General features: G+C 49.0%; 3 protein-coding genes across 3 annotated transcripts in view; 2 read left to right on the top strand and 1 right to left on the bottom strand.

The window, feature by feature from the left end:
• Positions 1-12,376, top strand: part of LOC119390355 (translocation protein SEC62) — a 35,117-nt gene extending 22,741 nt beyond the window's left edge. Inside the window, exons 5-8 of the mRNA XM_037657961.2 lie at positions 452-523; positions 1,706-1,766; positions 3,186-3,305; positions 11,881-12,376. Of these exons, the coding sequence (XP_037513889.1) occupies positions 452-523; positions 1,706-1,766; positions 3,186-3,305; positions 11,881-12,233 (606 nt within the window). The 3' untranslated portion in view covers positions 12,234-12,376. The remainder of the gene's footprint in view (positions 1-451; positions 524-1,705; positions 1,767-3,185; positions 3,306-11,880) is intronic.
• Positions 1-13,813, top strand: part of LOC119390358 (translocation protein SEC62) — a gene marked incomplete at its 5' end in the record, with an annotated part of 434,026 nt that extends 420,213 nt beyond the window's left edge. The window contains 1 exon segment of the transcript XR_007415809.1: positions 13,470-13,813.
• Positions 13,814-22,599: 8,786 nt separating this feature from the next.
• Positions 22,600-23,975, bottom strand: LOC119391354 (uncharacterized). Its single transcript, XM_037659038.1, has 4 exons — positions 23,746-23,975; positions 23,489-23,675; positions 22,911-23,428; positions 22,600-22,825 (listed from the first exon to the last, which is right to left on the bottom strand). The coding sequence occupies exons 1-4, from the start codon at positions 23,973-23,975 to the stop codon at positions 22,600-22,602; spliced, it is 1,161 nt and encodes a 386-aa protein (XP_037514966.1).
• Positions 23,976-26,189: the final 2,214 nt, after the last annotated feature.

Raw genomic sequence — 26,189 nt, 5'->3', positions numbered from 1 at the left:
TTAAAATCTCTCAGTGTGAGCAGCCACAACAGGTCTGCAAATTGCACACTTTTCAAGGTGTGCATTATGATGGTCAGTTTGAACGCTACTGCCATGTGCATTTCTCACTGCTCGCAGTCTCCTGAAGTGTGGAGTGCAATCACTTTGTTAAATCCAAAATGCAATGCAAATTTCCTTGTTTAAATCAGTAAATTGTGTGTGTCGGGGGAGGAAGCTGCTTTTTGGAACCAAAGATTGCCAAAAAAGTCCATTTTTCAGAAGGGCTGTTTTTAGATTCTGCTGTTATTTAAGCATAACCTTTTGCATGTAACCACGAAATTCTCTTTGTTGAGTCCTCGGGTTCCGCAGAACCCAGTTTGGGAACCCCGGGCTTATGGATAAGACATCTGGGGTCTGCAGGTTAGAGTTTTATTGACATTTTCTTTATTTGTTTTTGTTGCACTCTTTCCAGGAGGTTGAAGAGATTAAGAAGAAGCTCAAGCTGGACATGCATTTGGACCAGTATTTTGTGGATGCCAACGAGGTTCGTGTCTTGTTTGTGTCTGTTGATATCTTTCGGTCATTTGATGGGCAGCGAGGATTCTAGTCATGTTTGGTGTCACAAACCAAGTGGTATCGTTGCGGTACAAATTCCTTCAGAGTTCATGACATGGTTGTATCATACCGAATTCATATGATCCAAAACAAAGAAACTTGTACAATGACATGAATGCAAACTTAACTGGTTAAACTTTTTCTAGGGGAATAAGTTCATAGTGCTCATGTTTAGGTAGAGTGCGAAAATGACGAAGACTGAGTAAAAGCGGTATTCAGACGGGGGAGAAATGCTCGGGGGATAAAGGCGGAGCCTAGTGACGTCAGCTCGCGAGGAGAAGTCTCCACAAATGCCCCCCACTCACACGGACAAGGCGAACGGAGGGGGAGATCAGTGTTACTAGACCACTCTGGTGGCTTGCACCACCCGTTTGACGAGCTGCTGACGACGAGCTGCAGACGACCATGCAGCTGCAGACTGTACACCCGCTGCCGCTCTCTGCAGGAGCAAGTGGAACAATGTGGCCAAACAAGAGCGCGAAATTTCGCTATTAAATCCCACCGCCAGGGGATTGTTTGTCCTTTCAGGGAAAAGGTCCCCGTCTCCTCTGAGGAGGCCCGGAGGGGTCACGCCCACTCGCTAATCCGTGACGTCGTGGTCACGTGATCCGCAATCCCCCCGTCTCTCCCGAGCATTTCTCCCCCACCTGAATACCCCTATATATAAGGGGTATTCAGATTAAGACCCTTAATCATGGTTAATATGCTTGGTTGGTAATAAAGTGCAAAGGTGCAAATTTTTTTCGTGAGTGAGGACTGCAATGAGCAATAATAGGAAGCCACATATTGCTACTAGTGTGTCTTGTAATGCTGTTTTGCTGCAATTTTTCCATCTTTTTCTTCTCCACCAATCTTTTTTTTTTATCTACATAGTGTAGGATGATCAGCGCAACCTTGACTCCCGCAAACACTCACACAAACACTCACTCATCCACCCGAGAAACACACACGACACTCAGCACTCAGCGTGTGTGTTCCTCGGGTGGATGAGTGAGTGTTTGTGTGAGTGTTTGCGGGAGTCAAGGTTGCGCTGATCATCCTACACTATGTCGAATAACCAACTAGCCCAACAAAAAGTTTTATTGAGCTATATTTTTTTTTTTTATGCCAGCCATACGTGTGGATATATGATCCAGTGCCACTGAGAACATGGATCTTTGGGACGTTACTGGGTGAGTAGTACTATTTTGCTGTTTTGCTAGCATTGTTAAGGGGGGTATCGGAATATGTCCTGCGGGCATTAGAGACATGTTCACTTACTACATTTTATTGACGCATGCTTTCTTCAACAACTATGAACTCTATGCACTCATGCCTCGATGTAATGAAATGGTATATGCGGTGGAAAACTTCCTCGTATCAGGAGTTTCGTTCAAAGAAGGTTTCTGTTTCAATGGTAAAAAAAAAGAAATTACACCATCTCCCACTAAAGGGAACCATGCGGGGATGCGAAGCAGCGCATGGGCGACTTAAAGTTCCGTTCATCACGGTCACCTTTCCCGATGGTAACGCATCCTTGCAAGTGGAGCACGCCATGAATTCACTGTAGTTGCTGTTGCTGTTACTTGTCCCGAACTCTCGTTGGAGCACGCCACGTTGGTTCATCGCGCATCTGCAGAATCTTGTTCCCCGACGCCATCACATGATTGCTGAGAGAGCGTAAGGGGGAGAGGCCACAGCGTCTTACCCAGCCCCTTACACAGGCCCGAACGTGCTAGCGCGTGCCAGCACACATGGTTTTGTCTGCGTTACGCCAAGCTAGGACAGCATACAGCAGCCCGGGCCCCTAAAGTGCTTTGCACGTATCATCATCAAGGCGGTCGAAGAATAAGAGGAAGAAGACTTCTCCTTGGCGCGAGCGTGCACTCAGATGGCTATGCTAGGTGGGACGGTCGCCAATGGAACCATGAACACAGCCCAGCGCAAAAGCTGCTTCGCATCTAAAATAACCTCACATCTTCCTAAAAAACAGCAGGAGTTAAGGAGAAGATGAAGCTTGCAGAGATGGAAAATTTGTGAACATGGAGTGTCTCCAGAGCCGACATTTCAACAAGCAAATTGTCTTCAAAGCTGCAACTTGCAGCCTTGAAGAAAAGTCTGCTTGTTGAAACGTCAGCTCCAGCGACACCTCGTGTTCACATATTTTTCATCTCGCAGCTTCCTGGTACAGTATTGTTGTATGAGATCTGGTTACTAAGAATGCCGAAGCGTGGCAGCCACAGAAGAGGAGAGAAGAGTAATGTCGCTTAATTTCTTCGCGAGAGCTCAGATGAGCCTAAAAGCATGGAAAATATTCTGGCTTTCTCGCATAACTACGAGATAACGCACGGTGGTAAAAGGCAGCATAGTGGATTGCACATCCTGCATTCACCAATGAGTGTGTGTGCACTTGTATGGTGATCTCCTACTCAGTGTAACATTGCAGTGCTTCAGTGAAACATGGTACCTGCTGCGTTTCACGTGAACCTTAATGTGGTACGGAGGTTTGGCTACAGGGATAACTTTGTATGAGCTTTGTTTGTGAATTTTGCGAGGATTTCTCAAACAATTTTCCATTTTGTATGCTTTATTTTGTTAAAATTTCTCTACAGTGGTAGGTGCTGTGGCGGTGTGTCTCTTTCCCCTGTGGCCACGGACGGTGCGGGACTACGTCTACTACCTGAGCATAGCAACTGCCTTCCTTCTAGGCATTGTCATCTCCCTCGCTTTCTGTAAGTGTGTGCACTCGTTCTCTGTGGTTTGTTGCAGCGGCCTGCCCGAAGGGTGTTTGCCAGCTTAGACGATGTTTCTGTCGCTTGAGAACTTAGTCTTGACATCCTTTTTGTGACGTAGTACCACTGAAAGCATGCGACACCATGACATTTGGAGTAATACCCCGTTAACTTGAAGTAGTAAAAAAAAGCATGGTTGATCCCTCCGTCATAGCAATTGGTATAATGCGGAAGTGAAACAGGTCTTCACAGAAGTAGTTGATTGTTTATTGTGCATGGATATGTGAGAACTTACACAATGTCTGTTGGCAGCTATAGCACCGTTTGACATGGATGCACCCATGTTGACACCTGTTGGCACATCTCCATCGCGACTGCTAACGTACATGATCATGACTAAACCTTTGTGGTAGCCGAAGTAGTTAACATACACAGTGTTTCCACTCCTGCGCCAACTGCGCCAAAGTGCGCCAAATTGTATTTACTGCGCCATCCTGTTAATATCGACGAAATTTGCGCCAAACTGCGCCAAAGTCTCGGGTTTGGGGGCGTCTATCACCGGCAATCGCACCGCCGGCACGTCAGAACATGTGCAGCTCGATCTTGGGGCTGCCAATAAAGCCGCAATCATGGACCAAGAATTATTCCGCTGAATAAATAGCGCTCGCGCGCGCGTTCCGAGTAAGCCACGATGCCATGCACGGTGCCGATGCAGCTTCTGTTCTGCAAGTCAGCTCGACAGCAAAACGCGCTCTCCGCTGAGGCTCGTGGCGTCTAGGCCTATCGGTAGCGAGAAAGTGCCACGGCGATTCATCGGCGGACGTCGTTTGTTCCAGAAACGCTGCTGATAGCTCGTTTCAAGCGTCGCACGGCACGTAAGGAAAGCAATGTTCAGTAATAACTACATGAGTGCCGCTAAAATGTCTGTCACTTCTGTTTCCGGACGTCGCGGAATGAAATCTGGGATCGCTCGCAGTAGATATATGGGACAATATCGAATTTTCCTTTCTTCGCGTTTATGGAAGAGCACGCGAACGGCGGAAACGCGTTGACACTTTTCCTCAGATATACTTTATCCATGAATCTTCATCCAGAACAGCTTTTTCGTAATTCCTTCCGCCAGCACGGCCGAGTTCGTAATCACTCTGCGGTAATTACCCCCTAAAAGGCCCTGCCCTTTCGAGCTCATGTGTTAGCAATTCGAATTTTTTGCTTGCTTTTTTAAAAATGTCATCTCATTAGTAAAATCATATCTCCTGGTTGGAGCAGCCGCGAATGCGCAGTTGTCAGTAGCGGGCCCACAGTGAAGCGGCTACGCCATGTTACACGTCCGCCCCTCGCTTTCGGGGGTCAATAGCTAACGGTTAAAAAATCTCAGTTTCGCTTAAGAGCGAAGCAATGAATGCGATACCAAAAAATTGTATTGTGAAACGAAGTAAGACTAGCAGCTAACTCTTTTGGATCCGATCTCGCGTAACTCAACAAAACGCTGGTTTAAGGGAATATGGCCCCTCCAGGAACCGAAGCGTTTTCTTGCTCTGAGTTCTCTAAACGCGAAGAAAGCGTTGAGAGCACAGCAAGTTTACGAGCCGTCTCCTGATGCCTCGAGATAGCGCGCGCGCAAGCGACTGCGCCCTTCGAAAGATGCGGTCCCCCGCCCCCCTTCCACTCCCCTGGCGTCCCTTCATGCTCCTTACGAAAGACGGGCGGGGCGTTTCCTCTCTGTTTGATCAGCAATCGACGGCAGGCCCGCACGCGGGAAGATGTTATCTCATGCGCTGTCCGTGCGGCGGAGACAGACGGCCGGCTAGTTTAATCTCCGCTTCAGCCGCGTTCGTCGCCAGCGCTCGCGAGCTTTTACCCGCGGCTAGAATGTGCGTGGTGATGTTATTATTTTGGACTTTATACGGAAAATTACGGCAACGGCAAAAATCCACCGAGAGTGTCCATATAATTGCTATCGCAAGGGTCAATGTACGGGGCAGATTTTGCACCCCCCCCCCCCCCTTGGGTGATTGGGGGGGGGGGGCCCCCCCCTGCCCCCCCTGTGCGCACGCCTCTGCTCCTGAGATGATTTTTTCCATGAGATTTACAATGAATCAAAATATTTCTAGCCTTCATAAGAGCCCCATAATAATACTCAGGTGCTTGAATGTTAATGCAATATGCTTCTGTATTGCACTCCAGGATGTAAAATTCGCTGCTCCAAAGTGCTCCCAGATGCAAAATTATCTGCTCCAAAGTGCTCCAAGATGAAAATTTTGCTGCTCCAAAGTGCTCCAAAACGGAAATTTTGCTGCTCCAAAAGTTGCTCCAAATCAGAAGTCCTCGATAGTATCACTGCATACACCTGGAGACAGCATATGGTGAATCCCATGCAAAGGTAGCATCAACAAGTAGATGCTACACGCTGGCACTCGATTTGCTCACATTCAATGCATCGTTGTTTGAGGAGAGAAACGGCAAGGTTTACGTTCCCCATTATTAGGGTAACCTACGCCTGTGCTCATGGTTACAGTACCACGCAGCACTTCAGGAACACGAGAGGCAGAGTTCGCAACTCAAGCGGCGAATGCGCAAAGGTGTTCCACTTCTCACTGGCATCTCTCTTACTACACTAAAGCACTCATTTGCACGGCGTCCGCCCATTGACCTCATTGCCTTTCTGCGGTGCTTATTGCAGCCGTTTTATTAAATGGTTGGTACTATCGCACTCAAAGCAGTATGCAGCGGATAAACACTATTGGTGCAAGAGAAGCTGCACTACGCTGGCGAGGAGGCATCACATATTAACACCGACGCGAAAGGCAAAGCATGTAACTGCATCATCACCGAATCGAGTCACTGTATATGCTGTGTTGCACAAACCATAGAGTTTCCTGCAATATTTCACTGAAAGCCCCCGCTGCGATGAAACTACCAAAGTGCTCCCAGATGGCGAGACCGCCCCCACTTTGAGAGCACTGTGAGAGGGAGGTGCAAGAGGCACGTTTGTTAAGCCTCGTGCATGTGTGCCGGTAGCGCAGTGGGTAGAGCGACGAGCGCCGTGTCGCAGGCCTAGAGGTCATAGGTTTGACTCCCAGGTCATCCCCATCAAAGAAACTTTCGTCTAGTTTTCCTTTGTCATCTGTGCGTGTGCATTTTTGAAATAACATTAGTGAAGTCTTGGCGAACCCTGGCATAAAACAACTGGCAAAAATTTCACGATAAGCGATGTTACGGAAATTGCAATCAAGTTCTATCTGTGTTGAGTTCTGTCTAGAAACTTCACCACTACTGACCAGCTTTTAGGAGCTGGCTCGCCAGGTTCTTAAGCTGGGGCAATGTGCCGCGTCGTAAGCGTAACCTTACTTCCATAGGTGACCACTACAGGCGCAGCTCGCGCGAAAGAGCAGTCTTCTTCCTCTTCTTCTTCGAGCGCCTTGATGATGACATTAATGCAGGCAAAACCACAAATAGCATAGCCAACTGTAGCATGCACACGCTCGCGCGAAAGAGAAGTCTTATTCCTCTTGCTCTTCGAGCGCCTTGATGATGAAAAACCACATATAGCATAGCCAACTGTAGCATGCGCACACTCACACGAAAGAAAAGTCTTCATCCTCTTGTTCTTCGAGCGCCTTGATGATGACATTAATGCAGGCAAAACCACATTTCCTCGAATTCCTCGACCACACGTTCGGCCACAGCTGCAAGGTCGGTGACCGCTTGTTGTTCAACAACAACCTGACCACAATTGCTACTATAAAAACGTGTGACGTCTTTATATGACAGTAGAGGAATTGTATGGAGCGTTCATGGTTTACCCGATTATCTCTGAGCCAGCTCCTCAATCATCATTCACTTCGTGTATATGGCATGACTTTTTTTTAACAGGAGCTTATACAGTAGTACCTCGTTAACTCGAAGTAGGAAAAACCAGAAAAAATTTCGAGTTAAGCAGATTTTCGAGATAAGCAAAGTTGCGCAAATTCTATTGAGAAGTCCAGCTCTCTAAAAACGTTATCACTACTGACCAGTTTCTTAACAGGAGGGCCTAACTGGCTCTTTGTAAAGAATTTAAAGAAAAATAATGAGATACCAGAGCTGTCAACCAGCTGTGTTTTTCGGCACTGCCTCGCAGTAACACTTGCACCTAGCAAAGCTTTCTCGAATTGCTTAACACATCACATGTGGCGATCATCCGCACCGCTGCACTCAACTTCATTTCGCATCAAGCGAAACATGTTTCTTGTCTCGGCTGATGTCGTCACCCCTTGAGTAGCTGCGTCGACACTGCCGCGATCACCGTGCGTGACGCCAAGTTGTTTCACTTAAATCGTCAAACCAGTCGATGTTGCAGGCGAGTAAGTGTAGCCCACCACTAAGTCCAGAGAATCGGCCTTCTCTGTCAATGTTGTGACTGGAAGGGGCTCCTCTCGCACGGTGCAACCACACAATCAGCGCCGTTTTGACGTCAGGAACTTCGAGCCTCGAATCCGCTTCTTTGATTAGGGCTACCTTTCTTTGCAGCATCAGTGATTTGCTTTGCTTTGGCGGCGTTATCCTCACCACATCGCACGGCCGACGAGAAAATCCGAGCGACATGTCTTGCGTAAATAAAATGCTGAAATCGAATCTCTGACGCTGTGATCACAATTTAAAATGGAATACCAACTAGCCCGTACCCAGACCTTGCTTCGGTAAACAAAACGACGTGTGCGACCCATCCTATTTTGCAGGGCCTGCCTCTGTGCATGTCTATGGCGTCACATGACATGACACAGGGTTGCTTGACAAAGTTGTTACGCCGCTAGGTTCCGACCTCACTTTCGGGAACAGTGTCCTTCATGGAGGAAAGGTGTCCTTCGTCGAAAGCGCGGCAGCCTTGTGCGAACCTTGTGAAACGTAGACATTTTGCCGCTAGCATTTTGTGAAACGGTTCGGCGGCGAAATTTTTGTTCCACTCTCACTCGAGATTTCGAGATAACCGAAAGTGGGCACGGAAATACTTCGAGATAAAGGGCAACAAAAACATGTACATTGCACCTATGGGAAATCGTTCGGTACTGCGGAAAATTTCGACTAAGCTGATTTTTCGAGATATGCGAGTTCGAGTTAACGAGGTATTACTGTAAACTGGTTCTTCGTAAAGGTTTTAAAGAATACAAGAAAGACATAACAGAGTTATAAGCCAGGCGGATTTTGCAGCACTACCTTTTCATTCAGTGCACGAAGACCGAGTAAGGCTGCGGCTCTTTGCTTTAACACTTGGACGTAGGAAGGTGTCCTCAGTTAATTCTCACATTGCATGAGCCAACCGTCTCCACCACAGCACTCATCTTTATGTCACAGCAAGTTAAGCATGTTTCTTGTTTCAGCTGATGTTGCTGGTGCAATCGGTGCTACCCATCCCATAAGCCTCGGCCTTCTCTATCAGTGTTCCTCGCATAGTGCAGCCACACCATGAGCACTGCTTCAAAGTCTGGAAACTTTGAGCCTTGAACCCACTTCTGCTGGCTAGAGAGGTTCTGTTGACATCTGTCGAGCACATTATGCTCGTTTTTAACCACCGTTGAAAGCGTAAACAAGGAATGCCAAATTATCAGACAATGCTCAGTTTCATCTGGCCTCCTCCTTCCCTGCTTCTTCGATTAGGGCTACCTTTCTTTCCAGCATCAGACTTGCTTTGCTGTGGCAGTGTGATCCTCGCCGTGCCGCACAGCCAATGAGAAAATGCACACTGCATGCATTGCGTAAATAAAACGAATACTGAAATCGCACCTCTGACGGCGAAGAAAACTAACTGCACCAAGTGTGCTATTTTGCAGGGCCTGCCTCTCTGTGCACGTGTTTGTAGTGCACATCTCTCCTACCATATTCAGACTTAACATTTGGAATTGGTGTAGGTTTTGTCGTTGCTGTGGCAGCATCGCACGAAACTTGTCTAATAGGTGGAAAAGTGTGTGTTCTACTATTGGTGAAGGTTTTGAGATATATCGAAAGTTTGGCCTGCAGATACTTCGAGATAAAGGGCAATAAATGCATGGCACATATGGCTAATGGTTTGTTGCCACAGAAAATTGTCTTAGCTTATTTTTCAAGATGTGTGTGTTTGAATTATAGAATAATTGCTATATTTCCTGGCAAGTTCCTTCACATGTACAAATGATGCTCCATGCCGAAACTTTAAGATATACTTCAGGTGTAGGAGCAAGGTCAAGTATGTCTGTTGTAGAAAACGTGCAAAAATACCTGGGCATTTAAAGAATTCACTTGCTCTAAGTAAATCTGATCAGCTGCTGCAAAAACAAACAAAAAAAGACAATGAGTCCGGTGACCACTTACTTGCAGTAATAGTACACACCACAATACGTAAATGCCGACTGATAATTTGAACATCACAGACATTGTAAAACAATCTTAAAGGGGTCATGAGCCACTTTTCTAAGTAATTATTGAGTGACCTCAGTATCGGAGTTTATTGCCTTATGAATTGATTGCCGCAAAAATGTCTCGATTTCGTCAAGAATGAGCGGAGTTGCAGGGGTTTTTTGCTCTCTTGAAGTGCTCTCTCTCTTGTTCAACGAGCATGCTGAGGGATGGACATGGGGGAAAGAAGTTACTTGAGCGTGTATGATGAAACACAATCACGCACTCCCATCGGGATTCCTGTGTGCAAGTGTGACTCACTGTGTAATGCTAGCAGGCTATAGAGCGCGGCGCCGGCACGTGGCAAGAAGCGCATCTGATCCAAACGCCACTCTTCATTTATGTCGGCTGTTTACCAATAGCACCCCATCTGCTGTTCAACGTCAAACAGCATGTGCCGGCAGCTGCGAAGAGAGTGAGCACAGGCCTCTGTAAGAAGAGAGGGCACCTGATAAAACGACAACTTCGCGCTCTGTTTGTAGACTCTCCTTACCGCAGAAGACTGCTAGACTTGGCTGTGATGTTCTCAGCAGTGTCTGCTATCCGCAGGATGTGTGTTGACACCAAGACAAAAGGGTAGTTCATGGCGCCTTTAATGGTTAAAAAAAAAAACTGGTCAGTGCACTGGGTCACAACATTTGTGGTCTGTGTAGAACAATATACGCTTCTATTTTTGCAAGTGTCACATAACTGCTGTGGCATGACAGCGAGGTCACGATTTGATGACCCCGCACTACACAGCACGTCTCCGCACAGTCGGAGCTGCTTTCTACGGGCACAAATTCCTGATTGATGCTTTCCTTATCATCAAGTTTAGTGCAAGTCACTGTGGCACTGTCAACATTTAAAAAGTTTCCAAAGTTTGTTCCAGCCAGCACACTCTATGAAGATGGAATGGTGGTTGACACAGTGGTTGACAAAGCATGAAACATAGCAGTATGCAGCATTGGCAGTGATAACGATTGGTGATACCATAATCATATGACAACACTAGCGATGCAAATGGCCTCAGAGAATCAAACCTCGTTTAAAAACTTGCCGTCTGCCACACTGGCACTCTTTGGCCTCAGATGCCCTTGCGCAAATAAAATGTAACGTAGTATAATATTAATAAAAATAAATCTCAGAGACACTAACATTTGCATAGGTTTGGCAGCAGCGCTGGTGTCGCTCGGCAGCCACCTCAGGCACCAACAACCATAAACGTTGGGTGCAGACAGAGTGCAGAATATCAAATGGCTTGCCCTAGATTGGTCTAAAGCAGTGGTTCTCAGCTGTCGAAGTGTCGGGGAACCCTTGTGGACGGGTTGAAGTGATGGCGGACCCCTTGATGCAACGAACAGGGAGGAAGGGGCTGATGTAGCAGTCATAGTTTTAATTGAGGCGTTGGGGCAGCCGAGGCATCTTGTTCAGAATGTTGCTGCAGTTCCTGGAGCAGGACCTGGAACTGGGAATGGGTCAAAACTCGCCTCCAAAAACATTTTTTTTTTTGCGGGTGATGGTTTCGCGGAACCCTAAAGATGCCTCCGCGGAACCCCATTTGAGAACCACTGGTCTTAAGTTTCATTTGTTATGCATTGCGTCTGTGAGGAGAACGACGACGCCGCAGTAATTTCGGAATCATTATAGCATGTGCAAATTTGGTTTGCAAGTTCAGTTTTGGAATTGTGGCCATTGACTGCATGTCATATTATTCTTGCACACTTTGCAGATGCATTCACCTGCCAGTAATTTCAAAAATTTGAAGGAAAGGGGGCAGGGGATGGGATTGCTTAGAAGTGATACTAATTAGGAGCTCAAGATAGCACATTTGTCGAAGCTTGAACGTCTCTATTCAACAAGCAGCCTCTCCGGCTGATACGTTTGAATCTGTTACCTTTTTGATGCCTATGTATCTCTTGATTGTGAACTATCACTACTATGTCCTGTAGTGGTTTTCTTTACCGTGTGTTGCACTTTTAGTCTGCTGTTGGAGAGGATGTACAGTCGAAACCATATCAGACCTGAAGGGGATCTCAAAAGAGTTGTATACTATATAGATAATTCGATATATCCTAAGTATATTCAAGGGGATATTGAACTGTTCAATATACGCAGTAATTTGTTATATGTTATGCGAACACTCCTCTCACAGCTAACACATTCACCAATCTCTGGCTCGCAGTCCGTCAAGTACTGTTTGTGATCATCTGGGCGTGCACTCTGGGCCGGCACCACTTCTGGCTGCTGCCGAACCTGACCGAAGATGTGGGCTTCCTCGAGTCCTTCTGGCCCATCTACCAGTACGAGTACCGGGGCCCAGGCACCAGCAAAGACAGTAAAGCGAAAGACAGCAAAGCTAAGAAGAAAAAAGAACAGGACGACGGCGACGGCGGCAGCAAAGGGGAGCACTCGGCGAGCGAGGACTCTGAGGAGAAGCGCTCCTCAGACCACAATGGCGGGCAGGGCGACAGCAACGGCTTCGAGCTCGTCGACGGTCCTGTCGAGGACGAAGGCGGCAAGGAGAAGCAGTCCTGATCCGGTGGAAGGCCACCCTGCTGGCTGGGTGGGTTGGAATAAAAAGGGGGGATGACGTCGACACGAAAGGCTCGGTTCGCCACGACAGCAGGCTCACACCGTTTTGTTGGACAGTGAAGCGCTCCACTCGGCTGCACCGACGCACACCATAGCGTACATTTCTTGCGTCCCTGGACCCTGCGTCATTTTGAATTTTTATACTGCAAATTCGTTGAAGCAAAGAAAAAAGCAGTTGTTCTTCCGTGAGATTACAGGTCTCTGTGATCGTAACAAGGTTATCTTTTGCTTGGTTTAGGTTTCTTGTTTCACAACTGCAGGCAGTTATTAGGGGAGGGCAGTCGGGTCATATGGACACCAGCAAAGTCATGTGTGAATTGCATCGCTTTGGTTTGCATTATGTTTAGTTGTTGTAACGAAAGGTTGGTTTGCTAATGTTCTGCAAAGTATTTTTTGGTTTACGTTTTTCGTGGGGTAGCAAGTGCTTCAAACACGAGCTTTACCCGATCAGCAGTTGCACTGCTCATGTCATGTAGTTTACCAGTAAGCTATTGTTAGAGCTTTCGCAGTTTTGTCAGTGATAACCAGCGATAACCTGGTTTCGATTGTCATAAGGTCATCTAAGTCCACTCTTTTATCGAATGCAACCACGACTGCTAACATGTTAATGCATGCACAAAGGTGTCAGAGGCACACTTCTGTTATACCCAACACCTGCACAGCAACTGTGCACCATACGAAAATCAGTTTTATTAATCTTGTTTTATCAATTAATGCATGTGCCATTTTAGGCATTTTTCTGAGCTTTATAAAGAAGCATGCCCTTTGCTCTCTCTCTCTCTCTCCTTTTGTGCTCTGTGATGAATATTTACAGCAACAGCTATTGAATCTTCCTCCTGGTATTCTGCCGTGTGATTTAGAGAGTCCAGCCAGTACATGTCGGGCATTTCAAGGTCATACAAATCTGGCACTTTGGTTTCTTTCTGCTGGCATGTGCAGTATGGTAGATGTGGTGACTAAGGCGGCTTTTGTGGTGATTTCATTTTCTTCCTTGGTATTAATGTTCGCGCCTTTTTCCTGTTTTTACAGCTGACTCACTTTCTTTTTGCATTGTGTGCCTTTGTGCCACAAAGCAGCATTTTGTGAGGGCTTTTTTTCAAGTTGCTGACGTTTGCCCTCTATGACTATCTACAGTATCGTCACAAAGCATTTCCTGCCCGTCTGACTATAACAGAAAAGGTATGCTTGAAGCACGGCAGTGTTTCTTTCACTTAGATATTGTGTCTCTCTGCAACTCATTTTAAGATGTAGCGGCTGGCACTAGACTATAGCTTTTATTTAACTTTTTTTTTCCAGCTCTAAACAGAGGTGTACTTTGTAATGTGTAATTACTTCTGATCAGAAACCAGAGGAAATAGTAAATTTGGAGACGTTTTTCGTTTTCTGCCTGTTATCACGGGATCATACCAGATACACTCCCGAAGTCATTGCGAATTTACCACAGCTGCCGCTATGCTTCCATAAACTGCTGGTGGTTATGACCAGCTTGCGCATCGTACTTATACCGGCTTCTGTTGGCTGGGTTGCGGGGTAACATTCATGTGAATGTGTGCTAGACATTCCATGCTTTGCAGTTCCCAAATCCTCTGAGTGGGGGGCTTTCACCTACAGACATTTAAAATTTCTGCATTCTCACAGTAGTCACTGTTGAAACTTGATGAGTACATTTCTCATTAATGACACTAGCATCTTGGGACTTCAACAAATTGCTCACAAGACTTTTTGAGCAATACTATTGATGTTTAAGTAGAAGTGGTTTTGCAACACAATAAAGCTACCGAAACACAGCCCTACCTGTATAATATTTTCACGTGCTCTTATCCATTGGCTGAGGGTTTGCTGTTGTCTCCCTCACCTCTTAAGGTGGCTGCTGTTGCTTTGCATTGCAGGGAAGTTTCTTCCTGTTTTTTCTATAGCTGCTCCGCTGATGCGCAGTGCTTTAGCTGCGTGAATTTTAGGCAGCTTTCAGGCGTAACTGATGGCACGTAATTACAGCTTTGCTAATGCAGGAACCATCAGTCTATTTTGTGCACAACTTCTGACAGCCCTGTTTACTCTGGTGCTGGGGTGTATATTTAACTGTGGTTACTGAAATACAATTGTTGTTGGTTTTTTCTTTACTCGTACTGCCATTAGCTACAATGAGGGAAAGAGCATGAAAAACAAATGTAGCTCGGTAGGACGTCTTCTCGGGCTTGTTGGTGCATTCTGTTAAACGTCGTTTGTGGGCGTGAGCCAGGATTTATACAAAAAGAAGGGACGACGTTCAGAGATGAGCTTGTCATTGGCAAATTTGTTTGAGAACTGTTACCTTGGGATTTCACAGTGTGCATGCCCTCGTCCCATGTCACACGTATGCGAAAATTGCACCTACATTCTAACTCTTTGGAGCATTCAATCAGCTGGTTGCTGGCAGCTCATGTGCATGCTGTCCTTTTATATGTCTTGATTTGGTGTGCCCACAAACAATCTTTAACAGAAAAGGACATTTATAAGAATAAAAAAATATTTCCATTTTGGCTGAGGACGCACATTTCAAGACTCAAGCAGAACCATGTATTGTATAACACTGGAGCCAGACCGTTCACTGCCTCATTCGCTACTACCCATGTGGTTTATAATGACTCCCAGATACAACTATTTGGGCTGCCATCAGCGAGTATATTTTTCAGTGTCATTTAAGGATGATTAACACATAACTTAGTGGTTTTCAGCAGCTACAGTGCACGTTGCATAGAGGATCTATCTCTTGTGTCATATAGTGGCTGTATCATAACCTATGCTTCTTTGGTGGCAGTGTGGTCATTTCGTACGCTGCAAATGCTATGCTTGGTATCACTTTTGAGCTTTGTTCAGCGTAATTTACCAATTATGCTTTCGAAAATGTGTGCGAGCGTACTCAATACTTGGTGAATTCTTGTTTGGTGTTGTTATCTTACTCTTTTTCGTTACACTAGAAGACTAACGCTTCAAGAAAACTAATCTCAGTCAGTTCTTTTGCCCTGATGCTTATAACCACGACTGCATTGATATTCTGACAGAATTGTCCGTTTCTAGGGAAAAGCACGTTCTTGGTGATTGTTTGCAGTAAACCAGGATTGTCTTGTCGTTTTATGATCTCTTTATTTTGCATTCATAGCATCTATCATCGTTTGAACTTGGTGTTTTCAATGTTCTGGTCATTTATGCAACCAGTATTTAACATATCTTTGTCAGCCTCTAAAAGAGTTTTACTAAGTTGAAAAGACCAGCCTGTCATGCAGTATGTGCTGTCTGTTAGTGTGCTTTAAAAGGGAAAAAAAGGAATGTGTCGGAAAACGTCCTTTCGTTTTATTTAACTTGCTGGGCATTCTTTTTACATGTTCACCATGGCAAGTCACTTTTTAAGCCTCGGAGCACTGGCATTAAGGAGCAAAGACGTGTCGAGCATAACGTGTACTTGAATAAAATGTGTATATATATATATATACACGTATGGAGTGTCATTGCTTTCCGTATGCAACAAGAGAAGGTTCACAGTGTCTCGTGCCTCGCAAAATGGCTTGAACAGTTGCTCATCCTTGTTATGCTTTTGATGTGTGCTAAAGGTCCTAAGGTGCATTACAAGACGTGGCCACTTACAGCTAGCGTTTTTACAAAAATTGTTGAAATGGGTTCATTATTGCAGGAGCTCAGAGAATTAGAACAGACCTGTAACCATGCGTCTAGAAGGTTGGCTTCACTGCCAACATAGCACCCTCTTTCATGCATGCAACGCTGCAGAGGTTAATGAGATAGTAGCTGCATTCAAAACAAGAAATAGTTTGGGGATTTTGTCAGCAAATATGCAAAATTCTTTCTTTAGCATGATCAGTAGCTGAAGACAATTTGTTACCTTAAAAAGAAACAAAGGTGCAATTAGTAGGTTGTTGATGAAGATTTTGCATTGCATTTTTGCCTCTATAGGTTTATCAAACTGGCTCATGCTTGGTTCGCATACTTTTGCTCGCACAACTTGCTTAGCTTCCTCGGTGATGCCTGCTAAACGGTCTCCTTTCCCTTCATTTTCCTGTGTACTAGAGTGGAGTGATCGCATTGCAATCATGTGAGGAGCCCCGCCTGATTTTTTTATTTTCTCATTTTGCTTCGCAGTGTGTACGCATTGGCAGCGCTCGTGACAGAAGCTTTTATTTCGTGAATATCAAAATAATGATGTCACACATACCATAGCAGCCTTAAAACCATAATTCCCTCGTACATACTTTTTGACGGAATTCCCACAATTCTTGAACGATTGTGGACACTTTTGCGAGTCTCAAAAGAAAGATATTTGAGCAGAAGCACTCAGTGGGCCTGCCAGTCTAAATACGCTCAAACCTCGACATTGCTGAGTAACTGAGCCCGAAGTGCAGTTTTAGGTGTCTTCCAAGCTGTAGGGCCAAAAAGGGTTAGAAGACTTGTTTAGGATCGTTCGACAATGTAACAGCAATAACAATCGCTCAGCGCCTACCCGTTCATAGTGACCGCAGTTCAGTTGTTGAATTTCTTGTACAAAGTTTCCCACGGCGCAAGAATTCTTGAGGAGGCGAAACTGCGCTCACTCGGGCGTCCTGATAAAGTCACGGAATCGGTCACAGCACTGACACGGCCCCTATCGTAAGAGTCATCTAGCGGAAAAGGAAAAAAGCATGTTGCGCTCTCCGACGAAGCTAGCCGGTTCAAGGCCGTTTGGCTCCAATTCGCCGTCCGCGCTTTACGCTTAAGTGGGTGTGTTTCTTGTGCGTCCTCGCCGGCTCCAAATTTTTGGTAAATTAATGGGTAAAATGGCGTCACATACAGGAAAATTAGGTACCTGAGTGATATATATATCTTGTAGAACGCGAAAGCTATAATTTTTGATAACGTGAACTCGATTAGGTGTAATTTTTAAGGCGAAAGCTTTAGATGCCTCATCAAGCGTGAAAATTGATCGACGACGGCGTCAAGATGAGTGATGTAAAAAAAATCACATGATGTCACCACATGGCGTTATCATGACATCACAGATAACCAAAATTTGTGTCGTCACATGACATCATAGGTCGGCAAACTCACTCATGCGTCGACTCGCTCAGACTCGCTCAGACTCATATCGAGACGTGAGTGTGAGTTCTGTTGAGAAAAATTATAGTAAGTCTGAGTCAGAGTGAGTCCTGTTCAGGAAAATTTTGGTGAGTCTGAGTCCGAGTGAGTTCTAAGGGCAAAATATATTGCACGAGTGAGTCTGAGTGAGCTCCACATTTTTTGCCGAGCTATGCATGACATCGTCGCTTTGCACAGCCTCCGTAATCGGTGGGCCGATCACGGAGGCAATACAAAACCAGGTGAGGTGCAGAAAGCGTTTGAAGGGGGTGAGGCAGGACAGACGCATCGAATGAAGAACAAGAAGATGGCTTTCCCCTTCGAGTCGTCTTAGTCTAATGCATAAGGGACCCTGCGAGATTTTTCAACGAATGATGGGACTTACTCTCCGTGAAGTGCTTCTCACAAACATAGTCTCGAGGCATGAGCTCTCGATCTTTCGTATGGCACGAGCCCACGCTTCCAACCTCCCCGGTTCACTAGGAACTTTGAAGGTTACCTTCTCCTTGCAGGATGCGTGCCCACTGTCGCAGTTCGGCACGACACATTTCCGCCCCATCCTGAAGGCACGCTGGTGGAAGTCTACAAAGTGCTCTCCTTTGTTGCGGCGTCGTTGTGCGACGAAAAGCGCATTTCCACCATGACGCTATCGCGCCGCCCTCGCGCGCTGCAGCGGCATAGAAGGTTCTCCTCAAGCACTTCTTTCTCAGTGAGTTTCCGCATCTACACAAAACCTTTTGGACCGCGACCGCACCTCGTACACGAGAACCAGCCATACACATGAAGATGAGGATATGTAATTATGCATTTCTAAACTTTATAAATATGCGTGGTGTTTTACAGTTTGGTTTTATACGTCTTTGGCATAACTGCACGATGCTTCCTTTTATGTTGGCTATTTTTGGTCATAAGTTGCGAATATAATTAAGGTCTCCAAATACTAATTGTAAAACTAATTTCCCATCTAATTAACCAGTGTTTGCATGACTTATGGAATTTCAAGTTATAATAGTCAGGGTATGCTAGAAAAAAATTGTTTTGAAAAATACGTAACTCCCCATAATTTTGGGCAATGAGGTGTCTCATCAACAGTAACGTTCTTTTTTTTTGCGACAGCAATTATATGGACACTCCAGTATTTTTGCCGTGTGCGTCGCCGTCATGTTCCATATAAAGTCCAAATCGATAACATCGCCCTACGCGCCTTCTATATGCGAATTAAAGCGTGCGAGTGCTGCTGATGGTCGCAGCTCAAGCACAGATGAAAAGGCACATGCAGGGTGGCTGGAGGGGGATTGCCTGGCTCCGGCAAGAAATGCGTACTTTAACCGGCCGGGCGATGTCGCCCGCCTTCCCGCGCTCCGTATATTACCAGAGGATCAGCAGACGGACCATACCTTTGTACATGTTTTCTCATCGCAAGATTTGCGTTTAAGAACGAACGTCGCTTCTCTCGCTGCAGCGGCTGCGTTTCCTTACGCCACCGTCTTGTTCATTTTACGCCAGGTACAATGCTAAGAGAGTTAGCTTCAAGCCTTACTTCGTATAACATTCGAGTTTCTTGCTATCGCACTCATCGCTTCGCCCTTGCGGCGAAACTGCTTCTTTTCATTGCCTTATTTTATTCGCTGACATTCCTGTATAAGGGAAGGGCGTTCCAAATATGTGACATTATACACTTCACTCACACCACAAATGTTTTTTTGCAGATTCATAACAATTTTTCGATGCTACGAAATTTTGTTATGCAAAGGAAAAAGAGGTAAACGCTGTTTTTGGTTCAGTTAATTTGCGCTTGAAGAAGAAAAAGTTTTGCGACAGAGGAGGAGCAGTTGGTTGGTTGGTTGAAAAACTTTATTTGGGTCCTGCAAGGCGCGCGTCAGCGCGCAGCGGGCGACTCCCACGTCGGGACCGTCAGACCAAGCCTGCCGGCTGCTCCGCGGGCCTGCTGGACGGCCCAGAGCTGGTCAGCCAGGAGGGAGCTGCGGAGGGCCGCCTCCCACCTGGCCGAAGCAGTATCGGGGTTAGTGTGCGTTGCCTTCCACTCCCAGAGCATATGCGCTAGCGTGGCTACGTCTCCGCATGCGGGGCAAGCGTCACTGGGGGATACCTCGGGATAAATGGCGTGTAAGGAGCTCAGATTAGGGTACGTCTCCGTCTGCAGTAGTCTGAGCGTAAGGGCCTGAGGCCTATTAAGTTTGGGGTGAGGGAGTGGGTACACTCTTCGCGCGAGGTAAAAATAACGCCAGGCCTGCGCTAAAACCGCAGCACAGTCACAGCGAAAGCTGGAAAAGCGGCGTTTCTAGAGCCCGTTAAGCTCTCTTGGGGCTACAATACAAGTACACTGGAAAGGTACCCACTGCGCCATAAATCACAATTTTTGTGAAGTTTGGAAGCACCTACTAAGCCATTATTCGTCATTCTGCGGAGAAGCGAGGCACCAGCTACACGTCTGTAAGGCATTATGTGCACTTTGTTCACGCGACGACTATTGACGATGAAGAATTATGGCTCAGCCTTTTGTAATGGGTTGGAATCTTTAAACGGCCCACCAGTTATGTAATTTGCATTGGGTCACGCCCGGTCGCTATTTCCCTCTCCCGTCATGCTGTATAACATACGTTGACGTGGGAAAGAGACGGGGAGGGGGGGGGGGGAGCGAAGAACTTTACTGAGACCCCGAGGAAATGGATCATGCGCTTATGGGCTTCCTTGGCAACCAATACAAGTGTCCTTGCGAGGAACCCACTACGCTATAAATCATTGTAATTTTACTGAGACCCAGAGGAAGTGGATCATGCGCTTATGGGCTTCCTTGGCAACCAATCCAAGTGCACTTGCGAGGAACCCACTACATTATAAATAATTGTAATTTTTGAGAAGTAGGGCAGCAGGCACTCTGCCATTTTTCGTCATTCTACGGAGAGCGTTGGTACCTGCTAAACCCATGTAAGGCATTATGCGCACTTCGTTGATGCTGTGCCTGATGACGATGAAGAATTATGGCAGGGTCCTTTGTAATGGGTTGGAAGCATTCAACAACCTACTCGTTGCGCAATTCGCATTGTGTGACGCCTGGTTACAGAATTCGCGTTGTGCGACGCTTGGTGCTTATTTTACTGTTCTACCACGCTATATTGCATATGCTAATGTGGTTCCTTCCCGACATGAAGCCTGTATAGGACCTTTTAGCAAAGCAGTTTTAAGCACCGGCATGGCTCAGAGGTTGAATACTGGGCTCCCACGCAGAGGGCCCAGGTTCGAACCTCGTTCCATCCTGGAATTTTTTTCTTATTTAGTTTTCTTTTCTTATTTCGAGCGATACTGGTAACGGACACCGGCGGCGGCGGCGGACAACTACGGCGCCAAAAACGGCCGGTGAAATGATCTCATAACAGCTTTCGCTGTAAAATATTTCGTTATTTCGTTGTACGTGGGAGGCGCGTCCCTGTTCTCCGCAAGCTCGTTGTTACCAAGCCGTTGCCCGGAACCGGCGCGGTCGGTTAGCGCGCGCGCGGTCTCGTGGGCCGACTCGTTGAGGTTGGGGGGAGCACCCTTGACCTGTCCAACGTGTGCGGGAAACCATATAAGTACGTGGTCTTTTTACCGTCTCGGCCGTCACTCCGGAGCACGCGCAGGGCTTTCTCGGAGACGACGCCGCTCTCAAAAGCTCTGATAGCCGACCTCGAGTCGCTATAGATGACATCCCTTTCGCCGTCCAGGATGGCCAGGGCGATGGCCACTTGCTCGGCAATTGCCGGGTCGTCGGTGCGGACCGATGCGCCAGGGGCGTAGCCAGAAACTTTTTTCGGGGGGGGGGGGGGGGGGGGGGGTTCAACCATACTTCACGTATGTTCGTGCGTGCGTTTGTATGTGTGCGTGTATATGTACGCAAACAAAACTGAAAAATTTCGGGGGGGGGGGTTGAACCCACGCCCCTGCGATGCGCAGTTGGTGATTGCTGTTTGGAGTCGACGACAACCGCGGGAAAGGCGCGGCTCCCGCAGTAGGCTGCCGCGTCGACGAAGCTGACGCTGCGTTCCTCGCTGCGGATCTGCTTGAGAAGCAGCGGCTCTGGCCCGTCGCCTGTCGCGGTTGTGCTCGGGATGGACGTTCATCGGGATCGGTGCCACGGTAATGAGGCCGCGAATCTCGCGGGGCAGCTGCCTCATCTTCTCCTTCACTTCGGCCGGGGAGTGGCCGAGCTCTTGTGGTATATGCCTACCGGCCTGGGAGGTCGAAAGGCGCGCGATCTGGGCTCGCTCCTGCGCTTTGGCAATCTCCTCCAACGTATTACTCCGAGCTGCAGTAGGCGCTCGGTGCGTGTCCTGATCGGGATACCGACGGCCCGCTTGGTTATCTTCCTGAGCAGGACGTTGAGCTTGTCGCGCTCGGCCCTCTGCCAATTGTGCATGGCCGCGACATACGAAATGTGGCAGAGCACGAAGGCGTTGACCAGGCGGATAAGGTTGTCTTCCTTGAGGCCGTGGTGACGGTTGGCCACCCGCCGGACCAGCCGAACCGCGTTATCCGTCTTAGTTGCAAGCTTGAGTATAGTCTTGGCGTTGGAACCATTGGACGCGATGGTCATGCCAAGGACCCGAATGGAGTCGACTCTGGGTATTGCGACGCCGTCTCCGGTGAGGAGCTTGATCTCGCTCTCCGCGATCGGCTTCCAACCCTTGGGCTTGGGTCCCCGTTTAGTGGGTTGATAGAGGAGGAGCTCTGACTTGCTTGGGGAACACCTCAGGCCCGTGGGACGGAGGTAATCCTCGGTGGTGTCTATGGCTTCCTGCAGGGCGCGCTCGACCTGCCCGTCGCTGCCACCCGAGCACCAAATGGTGATATCGTCGGCGTAAATCGTGTGGTTAATGTCCTCGATGCGCGAGAGCCTCTTGGACAACCCGACCATGGCAAGGTTGAACAGGGTGGGCAAGATCACCGATCCCTGCGGGGTGCCGCGCGAGCCCAGCTCGATCTCTTCGGAGACCAGGTCTTCCGCCCTGAGGGTGGCTTTCCTGTGGGTCAGGAACGATTTGGTGTACTCGTAGAATCTGGCTCCCAGGCCGAGCTCGGCGATCGACCGCAACACGAAAGAGTGGGCAACATTGTCGAATGCTTTCTCCAAGTCTAGACCGAGAATGGCCCGCTTGTCTCGAGTGTTGCGGTCGATGACTTGGTGCTTGAGCAGCTTCATAGCGTCCTGCGTCTAGAGCTTGGCGCGAAAACCGATCATGGTGTGCTGGTAGAGCCCATTGTCCTCCAAGTACCGGGTCAGCCTGTTGAGCACCACGTGCTCGGCCACTTTGCCCACGCAGGACATGAGCGAAATGGGGCGCAGGTTGTCCAGGTTGGGTGGCTTGCCGGGCTTGGGGATGAGCACGGTGTGTGCGAGTTTCCACGGATCGGGGACCTCGCCGACCTTCCAAGCCTCACTGATGACCGGTTAGGTAGTTGATCGACGGATCGTCCAGGTTGCGCAGGATCTTGTTCGTTATGCCATCGGGGCCTGCGGCGGACCTTCCATTGAGCTCGTGGAGCACCCGGCGAACCTCTTCGTTGCAGATCTCGGCGTCCAGTTCAGGGTTGGCCGGTCCGGAGTACTCGGGGTACGTTGTTGTGGGGCTCGAGTCGACAGGGAGGTACTTTTGCACCAGCTGCTTCATGACCTCCTCTTCGGAAGAGGACTGCTTCGCCTCGTGCACAGCCCGCGCTAGTAGGTGCCGCTGGTTGGTCCTGGTGTTAGTCTCGTCGAGCAGGGGCTTGAGCAGGTTCCACGTCTTGCCATTGCGCATCTGGCCGTCCACCGAGTTGCACACCTCGTCCCACTGCTGCTTGGCGAGGACGCGGCAGTGCTTCTCGATGGTCTTGTTCAGTTCCGAGATCTTCTTGCGCAACCTACGGTTTAGGCGCTGGCTTTTCCGGCGGGCAAGAAGCGACTGCTTGGCCTCGAGCAGGTGGGCCAGGCGGCTGTCAATCTTCTCAACCGGAAGGTCGGTGCTGATCTTCTTGGTGGTACTCCTGACGTCCTCCCTGATCTAGCTTATCCATTGGTCGAGGCTCGGCCTGGTTGCAGGGAGAAGCCGGTCGTTGCGGACTTTGCGAAACTGGTCCCAGTCCGTCCAAGAAAACTCCCGTGCCTTCTTTCGGGCGACTGAGAACTGCGTGACCAGGACGTAGTGGACGCTACCCAAGTCTGTCGCCGAATTGGTCCACTGTGCCTCGGTGAGATTCTTGACGAAGGTCAAGTCGGGGGCCGAGTCTCTACATGACGAGGTGCCCAACCTGGTGGGAAAGGCCTTGTCGGTGATCAGCGTCAGGTCCATGTCGGTCGCGTTCTGCCACAGTTCCTCGCTCTTGCTGGTGTCGTACGGGTAGCCCCAGGTTGTGGTGCGGAGCATTAAAGTCACCCGCCACCACGAGGGGGTTGGAGCCCGCCAGGTTGACGGCCTTCTTCATAAGGGCCTTGAAGCGCTGTCGTCGGTCCTTAGGGCTACTGTACACGTTGGGGAGAAAGATTCTGCTTCGGTCCGAGCTGCCGGGCAGAATCTCGGTCATGACATATTCGGCGTTGCTAGTGGCCATCTTGAGGTCGTGGGAGAGGTGCGTGAGTTTGTTGCTGACCAAAGTGCAGACGCCCCGGCCGTCGGAATGGCGCGAGACGGGCTGGTAACCAGTCAGCGTGACGTTGGGGGTCAAGGTTTCCTGAAGCAGGATGACGTGGGGTTTCTCGCTATAGCTTCGGATGTACTGCTGCAGGGACGCCCTTTTACCGAGGAAGCCCCTGCAGTTCCACTGCCAAATGCGAAACGTCTCACTTGGCTTGGCCATCTTGGTTCCGTTGTGGGCGGCTGCTGCCCTCAGATTGGCTAAGGATCGTGTGGAGCATGGGGCCCGTTGCACCGGGCTGCGGTTGGATGTCGGCGTTTGGTGTCAGAGCGGGTGCTACTACGTTTTCGAGGAAGGACTCTACCTCGGACAAGCGGTCGTTTTGCGCGGCCAGGGTGACCTGCAGCTGGGCAAAGTTCTCCCTGAGCTGCTTGATGATTTCACTGAGCGCGGACAGCGTGTCTCGGAGCTCGGATTTGACTCGATTGGCTACACTGTCCTGTTCGTAAGCGACGGCCCTCTTCTTGGGAGCGCTCTGACCATTGCTGCTGCTGCTGCCTTCTTCACTGCCGTGCACCTCCATGGGTTGGGGCGCTGCCTCCAAGGTGTAGGCGTTGGCGGGCTGCGGTGGTGGGTTTCTCGCATTCTTAATCTCGGCAACTTCGGACATTAGCCTGTTAATGGTTTCCCTCATCTTAGCGTTTTCGCTCAACTGAGCGATCTCGCGCGCGCTTTCCGCATGCTCTGGGAGTGACCCCGATACTACCTCAGGCGGCCCTCCTCGAACCGTGTCGGCCCAGGTTAGAGAGCCCGTCTTCTTGCTTCTCGCGTACACGCCGGTAGGCTGCTGCTGGCCCCCGGTAGACCTGGAGCGGGACCTGGAGCGGCTCCCAGACCTGTAGCGGCGCTCTCCTCCTCGGGAACCTCCCCGGGACTGGGAGCGGCCCCTGGAACGGGACGGGGAACGGGAATGGCTCCTGGAAGGGCCCCCGGAGCCGCGTGACTGCCGGTAGTTCTGCCCGTCCGTGGGGTGTGACGGTGGTGCCTTGGCCTGGTCTTGGTCGGTGGCACGGGACTTCTCCCAGCGCCTTCGCCGCACGACGTATGGTATCTGAAATCGTTGCTTACAGTCCTTGTCGGCCGTGAGGTGTTGGCCACCGCACAGCCTACACCTAGGGGTACACTGGTGCTGCGAGTCCGGGTTTGATGCCCCGCAGCCTCGACAGACGACGTCGCCGGGGCTGGGACACGCATCGGCACGGTGGCCGGGCCGGCCACAAGCGTAGCGAATGTCTGTTTTCTTGCGATAAAGCGAACACCGCACAAGGGTGGGGCCATAGCGCACAAAGTTTGGGACACTGTGACCGTCGAAGGCGACGATCACCGTGCCGGTGCTGCCAATGCGTTTGGCTGCCAGGGCCAGTGGGTTCCTTTCATTTACTAGCTTATTGTCTTTAACATCAGGGCCGTCGACGAGCGGAATGCCTCGGATCACGCCCTTGCACGTGGAATGTGGGGCGGCCTCGTAGGCACTGACCTCGTAGGTCCGGCCCAGGACAACGATCTGCCGAACCCTGACGTAGCGGTCGGCATTCTCCCTTCTAGGTGTGCTGGCAACCATAATATTCTGCTGGACGTTGGGGCATAGCGTGTCGCCCCGCAGGTCTTCGGTGCAGATGCTAGTGGCAGCCATGATTGCATCAGCCACCACGGTGGAGCCGGTCTTGACAATACTGAGGCCTCCGCGTGGCCGAATCACAATCTTGGTATCCTACCTGGGGAGCTGCGGTATCCGGCTAGCGCGGAGGATCCTAGTCTTGATGTTATTGCCGCCGTTGCGACCTCGCGGGGCCTCGGAGGTGGTCGAGTTCGTCCCGTTACGATTAGCGCCTGCCGAACGCGCGCCAACTTTTCTGGCGCCTGCTGATTGCCAACCACGGTCTTCTGTCATCTCTTCAGGGGTTATGTCATCCCCCACCATGGGCGTCCGGAGGGGGGTGCAAGGGGGGGCGGCTGCACCCCATTGGAATTTCAGATAATTTTTTATGCAGTAGCAATAAGCTACACAGCCAGATTAGCACACTCAGGTCCCCATATTCATGTGAAACATCCTGCAGGATTGCCAACCAACTTCGCACGTTAAACAAAACTACTGATTAGTCTTGCCGGTCATGTCACGGTAGTGAAAGA

Source organism: Rhipicephalus sanguineus, chromosome 4 (assembly GCF_013339695.2).
Source record: "Rhipicephalus sanguineus isolate Rsan-2018 chromosome 4, BIME_Rsan_1.4, whole genome shotgun sequence".
Taxonomy (NCBI): domain Eukaryota; kingdom Metazoa; phylum Arthropoda; class Arachnida; order Ixodida; family Ixodidae; genus Rhipicephalus; species Rhipicephalus sanguineus.
Note: the sequence above shows the minus strand (reverse complement) of the source record. Positions and strands in the feature narration are given on the sequence as shown.

Coding starts and splice junctions, on each gene's coding strand:
- LOC119391354 (XM_037659038.1), bottom strand. CDS start 23,975: ATGGCCACTAGCAACGCCGAATATGTCATGACCGAGATTCTGCCCGGC. Junction 23,429..23,488: donor ACTGGGACCAGTTTCGCAAA/GTCCGCAACGAC, acceptor TGGATAAGCTAG/ATCAGGGAGGACGTCAGGAG. Junction 22,826..22,910: donor CTCCACGAGCTCAATGGAAG/GTCCGCCGCAGG, acceptor ACCGGTCATCAG/TGAGGCTTGGAAGGTCGGCG.